The sequence below is a fragment of the Diadema antillarum genome, unplaced genomic scaffold (genome assembly GCF_040938485.1).
Source record: "Diadema antillarum isolate AM-2024a unplaced genomic scaffold, OU_Dant_1.0 scf00000004, whole genome shotgun sequence".
Lineage (NCBI taxonomy): Eukaryota > Metazoa > Echinodermata > Echinoidea > Diadematoida > Diadematidae > Diadema > Diadema antillarum.
In genome coordinates this window covers 532,498-552,637 of record NW_027270893.1, presented here as the reverse complement: position 1 = coordinate 552,637, position 20,140 = coordinate 532,498, and the positions used below count along the sequence as shown (strand labels likewise).

The window sequence follows — 20,140 nt, the reverse complement described above, 5'->3', positions numbered from 1 at the left end:
TATGGGTGTGACCTGACAAACATACTGATGATGGTGGTGATGGTCGTGGTGGTGATGATGATGATGATGGTGGTGATAATGGCGATGATAGTGATGATGATGATGATAATGATGATGATGATGATGATGATGATGATGATGGTGATATGATGATGATGATAATGATAGTGGTGATGATGATGATGGTGGTGGTGATGGTGGTGATGATGATGATGATGATAGTGATGATGATAATATGGTGAAAATGATGATGATGCTAAAACTCCAATCTTTTTTCTATCATCATTACTACTAGCTCTTATTACAACCTCTCCTGATGACAATGATACCAAAACATTCACTTGTACATCTTCATGATGAGCTTGATGCTACTCTTTGACACAATGAATGGTGCTGACATAGTAGGCCAGCATCAAAGCACTGTGAAGCACACAAGAATATATCGTCTGTTGAGAATGAGAAGGGCGTTAAGTTGTTTCGAACACTATGGGTTTAGTGACAACTTAACGCCCTTATCATTCTCAGCCGATGATATGAATGCCATAGACAAAATCTATGAATGGGGTACAAATGAACACAAAATATCTGTTTAGTTGCTAGAACTAATTTTAGGACTTTTGGATTGAGCAAAACCAAAATGAAAAAAAAAAAAATCTTCTACAAAAGAACACTATAAATCCCGTCTCCATGGCGATACCATGATGTTCTACTCACCTTAATGGTTTTCAGGGAGAGGTAAGGCTCCTCCTCAAGGGGAGTGGCCCAGTAGAATGAGCAGGGCTCTGTGAGATTGGTGTCCAGGAATTCTCCACCGTACGACTCGGCTACCATGCTGCAAGGGGTAGAAACAAAAAAAGACACCATGATCGAGACTTCTGTCACCATTTGCTCTAAAATATGCCAGACTCCCATATCCTCCAAAACGAAAAGAGTTGTATATCACAAAATTTAACAGAAAACCTACGCCAAGGCAAGTACTGAAGCGCAATGATTGAAGACCACACAAACCATTAAACACTTGGTGGGGGGGGGGGGGGGGGGGGGGTGTCAGGTTCAAAATTTATTTGTGCTTGTGATTTTTTGAAATCTTCAGGCATTTTTTATTTCTTCTTCTGTGCTTCCACAAACTCTTTGAGCAAAACATGATTGCCTACATGGATATGTAAAGGTGGGACTACATTCTGAGCAATCGTGCAAAGTAGTCAAGCACTGTTTAGTACATTTGGGGTCTTTGCTTGTAGGATAATTCAGTGACAAAATTTTCTACTTCCTTTCTAGAAGCTCTGTCACACTATGACACCTCAAATAACAAATCATTGAACACTCTAGAAATAACAAGACTTTGGCTGTGGACTTCACAATGGATTAAGCATAATCAGTAACACAGTGTGTTGAGGTAAGGCTAAAAATACACCACTCCCAATATAATTGCATGTGTGCTTCTTTTAGTAGTCGAGCCATCATATTATCCAATACATGGGACTATTCACTGCCCGGGCTACTCACGCTTTCCTCTCTGCCACATCTTCTGGCTGCATGTTGGACCCGTAGAGGGACAGGCTCCATTCATCCAGCACTCCGCCTCCACTAGAGCCTAGGCAGGGGGGAGCGACCATGGAAAACTGGTTAATGATATAATACATAATGCTGGGATGCAATCCTCAGCACGTGTTCATCGTTTTCCTTCGTATAATCACAGAATCTGTGAGCAGAGAAACTGAGGTAATATATATTCTGTTTCTCTTGTATATCTAGTTTTTGTATCTAATCTACATCCGGTGGCTCGGGGATTGATCTTTGCAATAACAGACTCGGAAAAAAAAAAATTATTCCCCGTAAGAATCTTCAACAACGAGCAATTACTGTAGAAGAGGATATTTTCACACCAGGAAGTTTTTGCTCTCAACTGAGTAAGATAAATTGTGCGTGTTTGTAATTCCGTGGAATCACAACATTACACAGTGGTAAATATAGCAAGCATACATATTCGCATGCTTTTATTTTCGCGCTAGTTTCTGGTCACGCAAAAAATGTGAAAATTTCCACTTTTACAGTAACGTGATAGTGATACCACTCATTTGGTTTGGAGACTCTACCCATCTCAAGATCATGCACTACTCCTGATGTGGCAATCCCTCTAATGATGCGGTTGCCATGGAAGCAACTGCTGAGTACTCACTGAAGTCGGTGATGCTGAGCCGCCAGATTCCCACGGCCTCCTCACCCCAGCATCTCACCGTGGAGAACGTCCAGTTGCGCAGCCCGTCTCGGGAGCTGCAGACGGGAGGAATGAATCAAAGGAGCCACTTGTCACACTTGACAGAGGGGTTCAAGAGTGCACCGTTTCCACAAAATCAACATCTTTAAAGGTATTGTTTACCATTGGAAGCAGTGATATCAAAAAACGTTTGAGTTCTCACATTTGATGCATATGTGTAGGCCAGTTGTATCACAAACATCCTACCATCATAAAAATTTTGCAATAAAGCCTGAAACATAGGGAGATATTGATATTTTTCTCAATAAACCATAACTGTGGATGGTCTACATTGTATTCTAGAAACAACTTTATTAACTATCATTCAAATTCTGTATATTTAGCAGTGCTTAACATTGATTATACTGATTAACATTTAAACGTTGGTTGTTTCTGTCACTATCTCACATTTTAGAACCATGTTGAAGCACTTAACCTGGGTTTTGTTTTATCTGCAAATGGTAAAAAATGCCTTTAACATTTTGCGTGCTCTGAGTACTAGTTGGTACAGAGAACCTCACAGCGTGTACATGCTGTCCAAAGTCCTTGGTACAGGAAGGGTTAATTCAAGAACACTTATCTCACACTTTAATAGGATATTAGATAAATCTCTCCATTTCTCTCTCTCCTTCTTTCCTCATTTGCACATGTACAAATCTAGGTCATCCATGAAATAAAGTGATTAGAAATACCTCTTAAAGAGTATAGCACCTCGTGTAAATGACAAACACATAACACAAATTGTGTACATTAAATATGATCGACTGGACTTACTTGTGAAAATCATGGAAAAAAGAGTTTCACGACTCATCCAAGTCACTTTTTTAGAACCTATGTCTGGCTGGTGAGCATTCAGAAACATACAAGACAGTTATCCGGAGAATTCCTTGATGTACAGACAATTAAGACAGTAATATCGCCCATTCACCCATCACGGGTGAATGCTCGCCAGCCAGACAGAGCTGAAGAAGTGACTCGGGCGAGTCACGAAACGTTCTCTCCGTGATTTTCACAAGGAAGTCCAGTCAAACAGATTTAATGTACGCAATTTTATCATACCACCTGGATGAATCAAAATGTACATCGATACACCACACAAATGTAGAAAACAAATGGATGAAGGTCATCTAATTTCTTTTCGATAAATGAAAGCCCTCGTACCCTCTTGCCACTAGAAACACCAAGAGTAGCATCTCCTCTTTCTTTAGACCAGGATTCTACTTTCTACAAGATCGATGAATATGAAGTAAAACTGATGAAAAACTCACTTGTCCTTTTTCCGCCGGGCACCGATGACCGAGCGCGTGCCGCTGGGACACTCGAGTTCGATGCGCAGCTTGCCGCGCATGGCGTGGGCCAGGGAGACAGTGACTAGGACGTGTTCCAGGGTGGCGAGTTCGTGGGCCCTGGCTGTGGAGTTCGTCACTGGAGTGAAAGACAACAGAGAATATGGATTCTTATAGGCAACTCTTTGTGACAAAGCATAAATCTAAAGCACTCATTTCAGCTTAGAACAGATAATATGAGACAGAAAATTTGCATGCATATTAATGCACCTCTGAAGGACTAGGCAGTAAGTAATAAAAACCTTGCCTAAGGGCATACTGTAAAACAAGGAATGTTTGCATCATTTTAATTTCACAAATTTCGAGAGAGCCAAGATTCGCCAAATTAAAATGCATGCCAAAGTTCTTGTCTATACTACATGCATTGAATGTTAGAGGCAACTTGCGAATATTTCATGCCGCAAAAATACAGTATCTTGATTTACAGTAACCGCTGCTGTCAATGAACATAAACCACAGACCTCATGATATAGAATCTATGGTCTTCTTCAATAATATGGAAATAAAATCATTTGAATTTAAATTTGAATTGACAGTGGCTGGACACATAAAGAACTAAATGGCAAATACACCCCTGTGAACAAAACAACAACAGCACAACAACAACATAGTGACTGCACAAAGCGTCTTAATCATCTTTAGCAGAAAATCACAGCAGCATAACGCCCCATTTCCTGTCTGACATTAAAGCTCATTCTTACGTCCTTTTTGGAGTGCAAAATGTCGTCAATTGTCCAAGTTGACTTTAAAGGAATAGAACATCACATGTTTAAGCTGACTTTAGAGGAATCGTATAGTTTTGGTTGAGACCTAACTTCAGGTTTCTTACACTGTTTTTGGTTTTTTGGTGTGTGTGAGATAATGACAAACCTTGTATGAAATATGAAAGAGCATGTAATTCCAAGACAAATTCAATGTTTAATTGATGGAAATTTGCTTAAAAATGACTAAGATATCCAAAACAGAGTGATCCTAATAAAAGGTGGGACCCATCTTTTATTAGGATCACTCTGTCTTACTTTGCTTTTGGATGTCTCAGCCATTTCAAAACCAATTTTCATCAAACAAATTTTGAATTCCTCTTAGAAATAGAATGATATGCTCTGTACTATTTCATAGGTGGCTTTCTTTATAGTATCTCACAAAAAGTTGAAAGCCTAATCTTCATCTGACCCAATACTATACCATGCCTTTAAAGGAAGAGAGTCAAAGCAAGCAAAAGAGTTGGATAATGGTTCGTAGAATTTGGGTGTATACAGTATGATAGGCAAATGTTATGGAATATCAGTCGTCCATGACAGAATTACAAAATTACTTACATGTAGTACAATCATGAATGCAACTACAAAGGAGAGGGATCAGACAGACAGACAAACAAACTAACACTGACAAACACATAACCTCCTCGATGGAGGTGAAAAGAGGAAATCTGTTGGAGATTTGTGTATTGTACAATGGGATGCTTGTGCACAGATAAATATCATCACTTTCATCAATTTGCATATATGGGACCAATGTCACTGAAACGTGTGGAACTTCACAATCCCTTAACTTCTGTATGTCATGTGTGATTTGAACAAAACTTCTAACAATCTGGCATTTTGATGAAAATTTACCACCCCTTTTTTGTTGTTGTTGTTGATGTTGTTGCATTGAAGCCAACTTGAATGTGGAGAGAAATTACACTATGCAGTTCAAATCCTGGCACGCCTTCAAATATGCCAACAGTGAGGCCACTCTTCTTTCAGAGTGGGAATCGATTACGAGTGATGAATGACGTGGTGCACTGCCAAAATGATTCGCTTACGCTGCAAAAATTCTATCTTGGTCCAGCACTGCCAACTGAATTTCAATTTTTATCATGTAGGACTCTCTTCATACTGTATTTCTCATTTTGGAGGACATGGGACCCGAACAGTTGTGATACACACGAATGAAAATTTTGCTGACCCAAACTGACAAATGAAAACAACTTGATCACAGATGCTCTTGCTTATTTGTTTAGTCACAAAAAAACAACATTAAAACTCTTAAATCTTGTTTCAATGAGACAGAAGTTTCTACGAATGATAAATTTCATATCCATACATTATATTTTGCATATGAAGACCCCAAGTGATAGAATATATTTAATCCTATTTGCCATAATGTTCACAAACTAGTCAGAGTTCTGTGTCCCAGAGAGGTAAAATGCCCCAAGTTTGTCTTTTGAAAGAAAATCAGAAGTGGCTGAAAATTTGCTTACACAAATAGGGCGCTGCTACTAAAGCTAATTGAAATGATAAGGCAACCTTTAGATTTTATGCAATTAGTGCAGAAGCACATCCTAAATTCTGGTGTCCTATTTGGACAAGATATTTGTTAATTTTGAGAGAAAAAAAATGCATAAAGAGAATGCTCCACGTATATGCTTAAAAGAAAAGGTTTATTCACTGCACCTACAAATATACATTTGATATAATATAATACGGCTATGGGACTCCAGTAAAACAAATACAACTAGGACACAATGGCATCTTCAAATAGCTGTCCTGCTCACATAATTTGCATTGCTGCTTAAGTACAGTTTGTCTTGTTTGTGTATTAAACAATAATTCCACATTGTCTGTAAATTTAGAATATAATTTTTTTTCAAAACTTCACTAAACCCACATCAGAAACTGTGCATTCTCAGACATACTCAAAGGCAAGGGTTAGACGATATATTCCCTCATTTAAGTTCCTACAACATTAACAACAAACACGAACATTCACACACAGAGCAGCTTACGAGGGATGAACAGTACAAAGGAAGGAGTCCTGGCCACATGACCAGAGAAGCTAGTATCAGGTGACAGTGGGATACCATGTCACATGACCATCCAACATTCAATTGGTTACAGCTTTTCTGACTACATGAATGAGGCTGTGGATAAGCCAAAAGACAACAATTCTGCAGTTTTTCTTTCCACAGTGCCTGAGGAAAAAAACAATCATTGTCTGAAAAGATACCCCTGGGGACAGAGCTATATAAATATTTAATATAGTGATCCAACCAAGTTGGCTCAGTATCTAGTACTGATAGTCTCATTCATTGTCACATTCACGCTACCCAAGGCCTGCCGAGCTTCAAACTAATTGATCTTGGCAGACCTCACACGCTGAGCATTCCTTGACCAGGGATTTACCTCACACAGCTGGCTAATTTAAGCCATCTTTTTTAATGTACTCTTTTTCTAATTCGTGGCTTGGGGGTCATGAACAATGCACAATAATCTGGAAAATGAGTACAGCCAATTTAGATGGACACGAAATTGGTTACTTGCCAAATTGCCCCCGCCTCTGAGTGAATGCGCAAAAAAAAATTGGCAAGAAACTGAAAGCTGAAGAAATACATGTACAATCGTGCCGTCTTCAATTAGCGCACTTTCCTCAGATCCGAGAGCTGCCTAATTGGATTTAATTGCTCGGCCTTAAAGAAACACAAGACGTTCAATAGGGATCACACAGGCCAAGATAAACTGGGAGGTATTCAGCATTCAATTTTCTAACAAAGTGCAAGTAAAATTCCAGAACAGCTCTCATTTGTGCTTAAAAAGTGTTTCTCTTCATGCTTGCTCATGATGAGTACAATCTTTCCTGGCTCACTGTCACATGTGCACTATTATACAAATAATACACATGTGAGAGTGCGTTGGTGGAGATGTAGCACACTCGAGGGTATCTACAATTGTGAAACATGCACGAGGCGAAGCCGAGTGCATGTTGCACTACATTGTAAATAACCGAGAGTGAGCTGCATCTCCACTAACGTCACGAACTCAAACCTGTGTATTATTTGATTTATAACATGGGTCGAAAACTAACAGCATTTTTCATGTACCTTTGAGGGTCAATACCGGTCAGCTACATGCTCAAAAGTCAAGATGTCCGAAGATGTTCGTCCCAAACATTTACGCATGTCGCACACGGAAATCCCGCACATATAAGTACTGTACGTATAAAAGTATACGTACACCACATGTTATGCACACAAGAAAGGCCGGCTGGCAGCCCGAACTAGAAGTTGTTTACAGGATTGACAGCGCGTATAGTAGCGCGCGACGCACTTGTAACAAGTGATTGAGTGTGCACTGCTAGTGTAAACATTGTGACGTCAGTGACTTTACGCTTTTTTGCAAGGCCGTGCAATCGTAAGAAATCATGCACGCACATGTGACTCATTTCAGCGCTTCCAATTGGCTACATTCTTGAACCCATTTTATAATTACAAATGATCACTGCGTTAATAAGCAAGCAAGACAACACTAACAGATCACACCATGAGAGTGCAGATGGAGCAAAAATATGCATTTGTACTCTCAACATAACCGAGTCTCTGGATTATGTTTCATTTTCATATCCTTTGCTCTGTTTTGTTATTATCTGTACTATATAGTTCTGTTCTCATTAGATTGACCTCAACAGTTTCTGACCCTAACTCATCGTTTGCCTCCTGTGCAATTCTTGAGACCCCAAACCATGGTAGATGCCCCCCTCTTGCCCACTGCCTCTGCCTACTGCTGCTCAGTGTGTATCACATCACTGTCGCTTGTGATTGATCTTACGCTCGATTTCTTAAGTGTAACTTGGTGAATCGAGCGTAAGTCTAATTTTGAGCCCAAATCCTGTTTTATAAAGACAAGCTCAATTTCAAGAAAAATCAAGCATAACTGTCAGTAGATTGAGCGTTACTTGCAATCAAGTGCACAGTTGTTCATGAAAATGCAATTTGTAATTGATAGCAACTTACGTTCCATCTTTATGAAACAGGCCCCTGGACATGACTTCTATCCACCATCTGTCTTGCCTTACAATTCTTCAGTAATGAGCAGTGATAGGCTGGACATGCATCCAAACAATGCACATTATGTGGAAATGGACATGCATCTGTCTGTAAAGCTACCTAAAATGCTGTGAATAGCAGTTACAGGGCACACTCTCTGTGTGCGTTAGAGTGCTCTCCTAAAGGGTACCATACCATACTATACTCGCACTAGAGGAGGGCTCGAACACTCCCAAAGTGTACCATACCATGCCAAAATGTGGACCACTTTGCTGTGTGCTCCAAAAGTGCACCACTACCTTCCTAGAAGTTGGCGTGAAAAGAGTGCATGTAAAATGCACTACGTCATAATACAAGAGCCCATTCTTTGTTAGGGACACATGTATATAGTGTGAGTGCGTCAAGTGCGTGACTCTTTTGCTACAAAACGTGTGACCCCTCTGAATCTTGTCCAAAAATAACTCCTGAGGTTCGCTTTCTCAACCGAGCACTCGAACGCACGAAATCTGGCATAGTGTGGTATGGTATGGCATCGTTTAGTTTCCTTTAGTTTGCTTTTGAGCGCTCGAACACTGCTTCTGTTGATTCCAGGTCTCCTCTTACCTTCGTACTCCACAGTGAGGAGGCCAGAGTCCCTGGAGGGGGGGATCCTCTGCTGGACCTTGAGGGTGGGTGTGATGAATGAGGTCAGCCAGGGGACGGACGGCCAGACTTTGGCTGCATTGACCAGCCGCCAGGCCTTTAGCACCCCAAAGCCGTGCTTGTGACTGTGATGGAACCCTGCTGCATTCATCGTCCACTCCCCTTTCTTTTCATCAATCTGTGAGAGGAGACCACGTGTCACAACATTAAAAAAATAATAAAATCTGTCAGTCTGTATCTGCAATAGCAACTACCACTTACACAATCTTCCAAGATCTCAACTGAAAATCTGAAAAGTGCCAGAGGGTGCTTACATGCATACTAAGAAGATATGAGTCACCCAAAGAATGAAGAAAAAAAAAAACTGATGGAAAAGAGACTGCACTCTATAACAGCACATATTCTATACACCACCGTGCAATCTCATTCACAGTTCACTACATCAGCTAATCTATAACATGTTTTGCATTAGGGAATTGTACAAAAAAAAAAGAAGATAGACACAATCACTTTCTTCTGACTTTCGCTACCCTCCCGCACACCCCCACTTACATTTAATTATCAAAATTTGCCTTCCCTTTTTCTACCTCAAAGTGTCCTCTTCCTTCTTACCAGTTAACTCTATATCCAACTCTTTACCCCCCTTAACCCAAACCCTCACAGGTGTGTGGGAGATTTGAGATCCTCTGACATAACTCCCATCATTTCTCTTTGTAGACCACAGTGAACCCAATTTGAGTAATAGCGTTCAAAAAAGGGATATATCATTAGTGTCATAATAAATAATGGCATAACCATTAATATCACCATCATCATCACGATTAGTTATTAATATCAATAATCATCATCACTATTATAGCAACTACACACTCTCTTATTCTCAAAACATTAGTCTACCTCAGAATCCCATCTTATCAATCTCTAACTTACCCCTTCTCTCCCCCCCCCCCCCCTCATAAATAAGAGTACTTTGAGACCTTCTAACGCCCTCCCATCCTGTTCTCCCACCCTCCAGCTGGATGATATTGATGCTGGATATTGAGATGCTGACTTACCTTGGAGGCAGTGTAGACTATGATGTGCTGAATATCCCTCCAAGAGAGACAGGGCTTGGCTTCCAGCATCAGGGCAATCATCCCTGCTGCCAGCGGCGCCGCTGCAGACGTCCCCGTGTGCGTAGTGGTGCAGCCCGTTCCGGACCCCAGCGTCCAATCAGTGGTCACCTGCAGGATAGAAACAAGAGTCATTCATTCTCCAAAGGGATGGTGGGGGGGGGGGGGGGGAGGGGGAGGGGGAGGGGAGTGAATTGTTTTCTATCAACACTGGACCTTCAGTCACACAGCAGGGCCATTGTGAAACTTTCGGGATCTATTTTAGGACACAAACAATAAGACCCTGATGAACTCAATGAATACCTACCGCGTGCCTCCAAACTTGGCAAGAAGTAAGGAAGGAAGTGTGGCTCATTGTGTCTTTTCACGGCTCTACTCACAGCTCTACTTCTCACTCATCAAACCTACCAGTACTTATAATCGGCATGGAGTGACAGGGTGTTAACAACTTTGATGGGGAAACTGTTTACACTGTCATGGTGAATTAGAGCCGAAGACGCCAAAGGAAATTTGTCTTGTGGTGTTCTTCTGACAAAAGATCTTTTGGAATTCCATGCTTCAACAAGGAGAAGGTGACCAAGGGTTCACCTTTATCCTTAAAATACTATTATGTAATCACCAATTTCTCCATGTTTCAACAGTGATGGAAAAAAAAAGAGTCAGAAAATAGCATAGCACATATCTCAAGCAGGTAGTAAGGGGTGAAGGGAAACACCCTTCTTTCATCCTGCACTGTCATAATGTTATCACCACATTTCACACCAGCTGGAGTGATGGGGTGAGGAGGTAGGGGTAATAGGAGGGGGTTGGGATAATAGGAGGGGGCAGAGGTATATAAGGAAGGGGTAGGTATAATAGGAGGGGGTTGGGATAATAGGAGAGGGTAGGGGTAATAGGAGGGGATGGGGTAATAGGAGGGGGTAGGGGTAATAGGGGATTACTCATCACATGTATTTGATATTTGTATGTCTTTTATCTCCTTCACTTTCTCTTCCTTCCGCGCCTAGAGCATTCTGCAGAGTGGATTTGGCGCTATATAAATCATATCAATTATTATTATTATTATTATTATAGGAGGGGGTAGGGGTAATAGGAGGGAGTAGGGGTAATAGGAGGGAGTAGGGGTAATAGGAGGGAGTAGCGGTAATAGGAGGGGGTAGGGGTAATAGGAGGGGGTAGGGGTAATAGGAGGGGTAGGGGTAATAGGAGGAAGTAGGGGTAATAGGAGGGAGTAGGGGTAATAGGAGGGGGTAGGGGTAATAGGAGGGGTAGGGGTAATAGGAGGGGTAGGGGTAATAGGAGGGGTAGGGGTAATAGGAGGGGTAGGGGTAATAGGAAAGGGGAGGAGAGTGGGGCTTACAATGTTCCTCTGGGGTCTGGAACCGCTGCTGAAGGTAACAGCGAAGAGGGAGGCGCACTCCTCTGCATAGAATGGCATCTGACCCTTCTCATCCACGGCACCTGGTATCACAGACAAACACACAGACAAGTTTAGTATGCAGATGGATAAAGGGAACTAACAGATGGTAGATCAAAAAGTTGAGAGAAAATTAATATTCCTGACACAGACTTTGAATTTTCAAGCAGACTTTGATTCACAAGAGAAAGGAATACTGTTAACAGGAAAAAAAAAATCAACACGTTGAAGACTAGTCCCGAATATACTTGGGCAGGATCTATGGGATGTGCGTGTTGTAGCAAAATCAGCCCGTCCTCAATGGGTTAACTGAGGGGTTATATCATTCAGATGGTTTGCTGTTTTTTTTTTGTTTTTTTTTCCCCGTTTGTTTCCTACATGATTGATATTCACAAACCCTCTGCGGTTTCCTGACATTTGGCCTCTTTGGCTGGACTTCTGCCAAAGCTACAGGGGGTCACTACTCAGCCTGTAGCTGAACATAGCAGCCCATGTTTGACTACATTAATCGCCAAAGTTCTATTGCGGCCTTTGATAGCACAACTTTTAGCAGTGACGCTACAGTAAAAGCACAGTTTCCTATGTAAGTAAAGTTCAAAATACATTGTACCTCTGTATGGATTTCACATGAGTCAATTGAGCAGAGCCTCACTATTTACAGATGCTTTTTGAGATTTCTGCATCAACTTCCTTTAATATCTCCCCACTTGCTCCAATTCTTCCTTATCAATTAAATTTTAAACTTCATTTGAACATGTGATTTAGAGTATTCCCTGTGAATTTCAGGTCCACTTTCTTTAAAAAGGGCAAAAATTTAAGCAAAATTGTCATGCATCCATTCTTCTACACTCTCTTTTCATTCAGACTACTCGAACTCACTGAACTCACCTATGGTCACCGTGTACATGGAATTTGCATAGCCATCGTAGTTGCAGTTGTCCCCATTCTTGCCGCCGTTGCCGCTGGCAACCACAAAGATGTTGCCCCGCCCCCTCCTGCCGTAGGTGACGCCGTGCTGTAAGGCAGCCTTGGCCAGCGTGTGAGGACCATCCACTGTTTTACCGTCATCATCCGGACCCCAGCTGGAAGAGGGAAAAGAATCAATTGGACGCAGCATGAAGTTTGGATTACTACCAGACAGAATTTAAAGCTATGTAAAAGTCCATTTTCAATCACACTATAAAAGTCATGCCATCAACATCATTACAAAAACATGCGATAAAAGTCATGCTATCAACATCACTACAAAAAAAAAAATATAAATATTAATAATAATTATAAAGAAATAAATAGATAAATAAAAATATTACTCCTTTGCATAAATCTCTATTTACATTCTCAAGAAGTACCCTCCAAAGACAAAACTGGCGGGCTTTGGACAAAAATTGTGAGCTTTTCAGGTTTTGTTTTGTTTTTGGTTGTTTTTACCTTGATCAGTTTCACCTGCTTAAAAAAGAATGAATGAACTTTTGAACAGATAGTCTCATCTCCCTAAACATGTCCCAAAAGAATACTCATGCTACGTGACTGAATCTACACATATGCTTGGGGGAACTTCCCCCTTCAACTGAAAAAAAAAGCCTCCTGAATTTGAGTAAAGTACTCAATTCACAGCAAAGCACATGGCGGAGTACTCCCAAAGTACTACTGTGAATGCAGTCAATCACTTGCAATGCCTACTGGGGGATTTTTTTACAGAAGTATCCTCATTCTAGGATTGTGACTAAGAACACCACATCCTCAAAGTGCCAGGTGCTCCCCCAGCCTCAGACTGTCCTAACAGACCTCATGGATCTTGATGCGACAACTTATCGACCCAACTCCCCTTAATCGCGACTTCTTCCCTGTTGTTTTGCTTCTTAGTGATCATTTACACACACGTTAATAAGACAAGACAAATGGCTACGCTATGTGGCCTTGTCCAGTTGAGGGTGACGCAAATGCATGTGTGCAGGTCAAAAGAAATAGATCACAACCCTTCAAAACAAAATATACATGTACTGTAATATTCCACATACAGTTTGTGAGAATAACATTGCGCAGATCAGGACAATTGTATGGGTGATTGCAGTCGCAGAGTTAGAAATTCCCTTTCAAGGACAAAGGTTTAGTGACTTATTCTCTAAAAGACAATAAACAGTGCATTAGTGTAAAACAGCAGGTAGTATCTTGGTGAGTTGTTTATTTTTCAACAATGGAAGCTGTAGTAACAGTTGTCTAAATGAAGCAAAAGCAGTAATAGAAGTGGTAATTAAAAGTAGAAGTTGTTGTAGTGCCAAGAAAAAGTAGTAGCATAAGTAGCAGTGGCAGCAGTACATGTAGTAGTAGTTTTAGTAGTAGCTGTAGCAGTAGTAGTTGAAGTACATCTAATAGGAGTAGTAAACACCTGTTGTCATAGTAGTAGTACAAAAATACTGGTATTATTAGATGTAGCAGTGGTAGTAGAACTGGTAGCAGCAGTAGTAGTTGTATTTAGTGGCAGAAGTAATGGAAGTAGTAGCAGCAGTGGTAATAGAAGTTGTTGCAGTAGTAGTCGTGAAGTAGTACTAGTAGTATGGCTGTAGCAGTAGAAGTGGAAGCAGTAAAGATTATTGAAGTACTTGATACTGTAAAAGTGGATATTTTCACGCGACTAATTTTTCACGCTTGGCGTGGTAAGAAGAGTTTCGCGTGTTTTTGATTTCGTGGAATCAAGACATCACGCACAGGAACATATGGCAAGCAAGAATATTTGCATACTTTTATTTTCGCGCTAGTTTCTGATCGCGCGAAAATTTCAACCCCGCGAAAATTTCCACTTTTACAGTAGTTGAAGTAGTAGTTGTAGTTGTAGTAGAACTGAGGAAGAAATAGTAGCATTAGTTTCAGCAGCCATAAAAATGACAGAGAATAAATACAAAGACAGAAAGAAGTAGCTAGTTACCTGCAGCTGTAGATATCATTGATGTACATGAACTTGTTGAAGGCCGTAGCCTCCAGGCTATCAGTCATTGGTCCATCAAGCAGCCGGATTCCTGATATTAAAAAATATACGCAAACAAAACCAATCAAAATATCAGCTTGATTTGACAAAATTCATGAATTTCTGCATCATCATTATCAAAACTGAATGTATATCTGTTCATTTTTATAGCAGAAATGCCCCCCCCCCCCCAAAAAAAAAAAAAAAAAGGAGAGAAAATCTCCTCAAAGCAAATTCCTTGAGTCAAACTCTCTGGAGTTGAGATCCCTCAAGTGGGGCAATAATACCAATTATATACCTCATTTCTAGAATCCTCTCATCTGACTGGTTAAAAGGGGAGTCATGAAAACAGCTGTGCCCTATTTTTGAGTTACTGTGACCGGGGCCCCGGCACAGTTAGTAAATAGGTTTGGAGACAGTCGCGACCCATACACATAGATCGCTCATTATGTACGCACCAATGATATGACCGCCGCACATTCGATCAGCGTGCTGTAAAAGAGACTAGCGGACTGGTTTGGCGACAGTCGCAACCCCGTATCAGTGTACACATATAGATGATCACTCCAATCATCCACATCATGTACGTACCAATGATACAACCGCCGCGCTGTCGATCAGCATTGATTACGAGTGCTGTAAAAGAGACTAGAATCTATATTTTCGGTATATAAAACAAATAATAACTACTTGATATTCGGGGCACAGTAAAATTATGTCGGCCCTCGGTGATGTGAAAACCATAACAATGCCCTCAGCTTCGCTTCGGGCATGGATACGGTTTTCACATCACCTTGGGCCCATAATTCTAACTGTGCCCCTCATAGCAGTCATTATTTGTATACTATGCCCTGAAAGGTAGTCCATGTCTGTATACTTTAGTTCTTGATTTTCAGGGATATCTATGCCTCTATAAAACAAAACATCGGGCCATGAGTCTATGATCTTAACCGTTGAGGATGAGCTGATTTTGCTACAACACGCATTTCCCATAGACACTTGCCCAAGTATACTCGGGACTCGTTCTCAATGGGTTAACTGTGACACGGTAGTGTGGTCACTCACCTGACACCCGGGCGTCAAACGCCACCCCGACACCGCAGATGTTGTTCCGAACGGCGGCAATCTCCCCGGCGCAACGCGTGCCATGGCGATTCTGCGTCTGCTTCCCGTCCTTGATTCGCATCTCGGGCATCGGGTCGTTGTCGTTGGCGTTCAGGTCCCAGCTTCCCTCGGCACACTGAAAACACAAACAAACAAACAAACAAAATCTTTTATCTTCCTTTTCAAACACGAAATTACACACAACCATAAACACAACATGACACTGAATCACAAGGGCAAGAAAAAAGGGGTAAAAAAATTGAATGGAACAACAATGGGATTGGACACAGACCAGCGAGAGAAAAGAAGACAGAATTACAGACAGACATACAGACTGTACATTTCAGCCGGAGAAATGGACAGGTAAGCCACACAGACTCACTGTGACAATCAGCAACAGAAAAATGGAACAGGCCTTAGACAAAACGAGTGATGTGAAGATTAAAAAAAAGGAAACACAGGCTTTAAGACAGAAAGACAAACAGTACATACAGAGAGGAAAATGAGATAAAAAGATGAGGCAGAGAGATTGAGGGAAATAAATATATATGGGGAGGCAGGAAAGGGAAGAGATCAAAAGGAAATAACAATTCGATAAAGAGAGAAAGGAGATCGGTAAATAGGAAATAAATTATCAAATAATTACATTGTATACTATAGTGCATTCCCATTATAACAAACACAGTTATAACGAAACTCTTACAACAAAGCAAAAATTCAGGTCCAAAAATTACTGTCTGAATATCTAAGTATATGTTCAATTGTTTGGCTATAATGAAATTTCAGTATAAAGAAAGTTGCCAGTCCTGAGGACATGGTTTTTTAACAGGTGTTGCCTGTATAATACTCCTTCTGTGTGCATACTGGAAAGCGATAAACAATCACTTGTACAGATGCACATTAGGGGGGCATTTCATGACGCATTTTGGTCGGATATTTTTCTGACAAACTGTTACAAGCTACTGAAATCCTTGCATCTGACTGGCTGAGAGCAAAGTTGTCCGACAATTTTGTCGAACAAAATGCTTCATGAAATGCCCCCCAGGTCAGCTAGCATCTCTCTGGCTAACCAATCAAGACTGATACCTTCTTCATCATGCTACATGTATTGGTGTTATAGGAATAAAGGGGTAACAATTAAATTCCAACAAATTATTTACTGGTATTGGTTCCTTTAATACTACTTTTACTCACATAATTTACAGCAATATCCTCGTTCAGCCATTCCAGACCTGTGAAAAGGAGAGAGTAAGAGAGGGAAAGATATTATAACCATTATATAAACAAATTATAATCCTTACATTTTTTTCATATCTGTGAAGAAAATTGCAAATTTCAACAAGAGTGATGTCAACCTACTGAGGACGAATCCCAAGCATACTCGGGCAGGTGTCTATGGGAAATTGCATGTTGTAGCAAAATTAGTCCGTGGTGTCTTTCCTCTGAGGCACACACAGGTTGCAATGTTTAACCAGCCTGCTGATGTTCCAACAACTCCAAACTATCTCTACTCCAAATTTGTTCATGCAAAAAGCAAACTCGAAGCAATCAATCGCATCACCGATTCTATTAGGCCAGCTTTATTTCAATCAATTTTCTGCTTTAGAAGGCAGTGAAGTGAGTTCATGAAATTTAATTAACCTCTCTTCTCTTGCATTGCACACCACAGATTATCATACATTCTCATTTTTTGTTTGTTTTTTGTTTTGTTTTGTCTTTAATGTACAGGACCATAAGATATGTTGTCCTTTTTTCCATGCTTGATATCCATTGATTATGACATTCTGTTTTATTTTGACAGATAAGAGAAATACATCAATTCACAAGTCAGCGAGCAAGATACGTGTTTGTAGACAAGACAAAAGGTCAGCATCAAACTCTTCATGGTCTTTCTGCTGTTTGTTCATTTTTTCTTCCTCCTTTAGATAGAACCCCTCTCTTAGAATAATATTACATTTTCATTTCAGTACATTTTTCTCTTTTTTTTTTTTTTTGGGGGGGGGATAAGTGGTACACAGTTTGCAGCCAGTATAATCCAGTTTGAAGGAATTCTTTGGTCAGTTAAGGAGATCTGTATTAAGCATACAGGAAGTTGCTTGATAATTTGTTACAACAATGAAGCTTCCAAGTTCCACTGGCCACACTCTACTCACACAATATTTTCCACAGATGCTTTTTTTTTAACAGAGCTCTCTACAGGATGTGATGCAAGGTGTGTGTTGATACTGTGCATGTCATTACTTCTGAAAATGCATATCAATCTACCATGTACATGTATGTACAGGTACTACCTTTATATGGTCTCCCAAAACACATTTCTGAGGTCTAGTGCTACAATCTCTTAAATAGTATAACTCAAATTTTAATTGTCAGCATTTCAAAGATAGACCGTTACATACTGTACAATGTATCATTTTCATTCATTTAAAGGACAAGTTCACCTTCATAAACATAAGGATTGAGAAAATGCAACAATATTAGTAGAACACATCAGTGAAAGTTTGAGGAAAATTGGGCAATCGATGCAGAAGTTATTAATTTTTTAAATTTTTGTGTTGGAACCGCTGGATGAGGAGACTACTACAGCTTTTGAGTCATATGCGTACAACAGTATATAAAGAAAATGTAAAAGAAAATTCAACATATTTTCACTTTTTTCGCATAATAAAAGAGCACTTGACTTGCCTCTTTCTAAAGGCAGGGGGAATAATATCACCCATAACATTTGTCGGTAACAAGTCAGGGGAATGTGTACTTTTTTCAAAAGATGGAATTTTGTGAAATTCTCTTTATGTTTTCCTTATATTGTTGTACGCATGTGACATCTAAGTTATTCATACACTGTAGTAGTCTTCTCATCCAGCGGGTACTGCACAAAAACTTCAAAAATTCATAACTTTTGAACGGATTGTCTGATTTTCCTCAAACTTTCACTGATGTGTTCTACTAATATTGCTACATTCTCCCAATCCTTATGTTTATGAAGGTGAACTTGTCCTTTAAGCCCTTTGTTCATAATGTAATTGTTTATTTCAGATGTAGAATTTTCAGAATCCTCTTGTAATCACACAACAGGAAACGAGACTTTAGTGAATGGAAGGGCCATACGTCACAAGACGCCACACGGTCCACACTTGTGGAGCTTCATTCTCTGAACAGGCAGAGGAGCTTGAGACTCTGTTCTGCTTCGTGACCTGAGCTGTGGGTACCGTGGCTGGTTACACAGGTTTCTTTCAGGTGAAGCACCGCCGTTCTGGTAGGCTCTTTCTTTTCACAGACTCAACTTGGATATTGCTCACCCCTATCTATCTCTCACATGACCGGTCAGCTGACCCCTAAAGCCCCACAGGTCTGTTACATACTGTAGCTTGAGTTTTTTAAAACCACACACACACAGATACTCCGCAGAGCATGACAACAATGTGTGGAGCAGTGCGTTCCGATAGACTCCCCCCCCCCCCCCCCCCCCCCCGGACTGCGACACGGCCCTGTGCACACCCCCATCAAACCCCTTTGTCTTGTTCCCCTCTTCCACAGGTGGTATCTCCCACGAGGCAGATATGGTGCCTGCGACATGTATACATGCTATCAAAGCCCCTGCAACTCGCTGGTACAGCACTGTAGCCAGAGTAAATACAGACCCAGGAAGAAGTGATGGTGTTTGTGCACCGAACCACAGCATCCCAAACATACAGAGTTTTTTGGCACGTTCGGAGTGAGAGGTACAACACGCCTAAACATAGCAGTACAATTACACTGTGTAGAATAGTACCAGCAACAGGTGGTGAAGCACACAGTGAAGACACACTACATCTTTGAGCAGATGTTGAGACCCTGGTCAGAAAGGCCACCTCTTACCAGAAACAGGTGATTCCATGCAGAATCTGAGATCGACCTGACTGAAAATCGCATAAAAAGATTCACACAATTGGGAGAAATGCTATTAATAGCGTACATGTATCATCAAATACGAGCATACAAACAGCTTCTCACTTGCCTACACAATAGGCCCAATGTACACTCTGTATCCTCGGACAAATTGGTGGACATTGCACTTCCCTTTGTAATATTATGCAATCTCTTTTGCACAGGGCTTTTAGCACCAGTTACAGATCTATATCTATTTTGCTGTTGTTTTGCTTCCTGTTAACCTCCTTCCTCATCTTTTCCTTCATCTTCCTTTTCATTCTCTGCTCCATTCTCTCCTTGTTTCTTCTTTTTCCTTTTCTTTCCTTACTTCTCCTCATTCTCTCTGCTCTCCACCTCCACTTCATTTTGTTTTGTTATTCTTTTTGCTTTATTTCCTTCCTCTTTTTATTTCTTCTTTTCTTTTTCTTGAAAGTGGTACATCCCAAACAGAGAAAAATGTCAAACATGGGGCATGTCAACTAAATTCTTGTGTCCAGTCATTTTTGTTGCAACTGATTGACAAAGTGCCTTTCATTGACGTAAATAAGTACTGAGTTATGAGTATGCAGTGAATAAGCACCGATTAT

The 20,140-nt window shown here is 40.6% G+C and overlaps 1 protein-coding gene across 1 annotated transcript in view; it reads right to left on the bottom strand.

The window, feature by feature from the left end:
• The window catches only part of LOC139743839 (proprotein convertase subtilisin/kexin type 7-like), a 50,713-nt gene that overhangs the window by 1,245 nt on the left and 29,328 nt on the right, over nt 1–20,140 (bottom strand). Inside the window, exons 4-14 of the mRNA XM_071654331.1 lie at nt 16,839–16,876; nt 15,606–15,780; nt 14,502–14,592; nt 12,467–12,660; nt 11,522–11,622; nt 10,105–10,272; nt 9,011–9,227; nt 3,526–3,682; nt 2,180–2,274; nt 1,507–1,594; nt 715–832 (exon numbers count right to left, since the gene is read on the bottom strand). Of these exons, the coding sequence (XP_071510432.1) occupies nt 715–832; nt 1,507–1,594; nt 2,180–2,274; nt 3,526–3,682; nt 9,011–9,227; nt 10,105–10,272; nt 11,522–11,622; nt 12,467–12,660; nt 14,502–14,592; nt 15,606–15,780; nt 16,839–16,876 (1,442 nt within the window). The remainder of the gene's footprint in view (nt 1–714; nt 833–1,506; nt 1,595–2,179; nt 2,275–3,525; nt 3,683–9,010; nt 9,228–10,104; nt 10,273–11,521; nt 11,623–12,466; nt 12,661–14,501; nt 14,593–15,605; nt 15,781–16,838; nt 16,877–20,140) is intronic.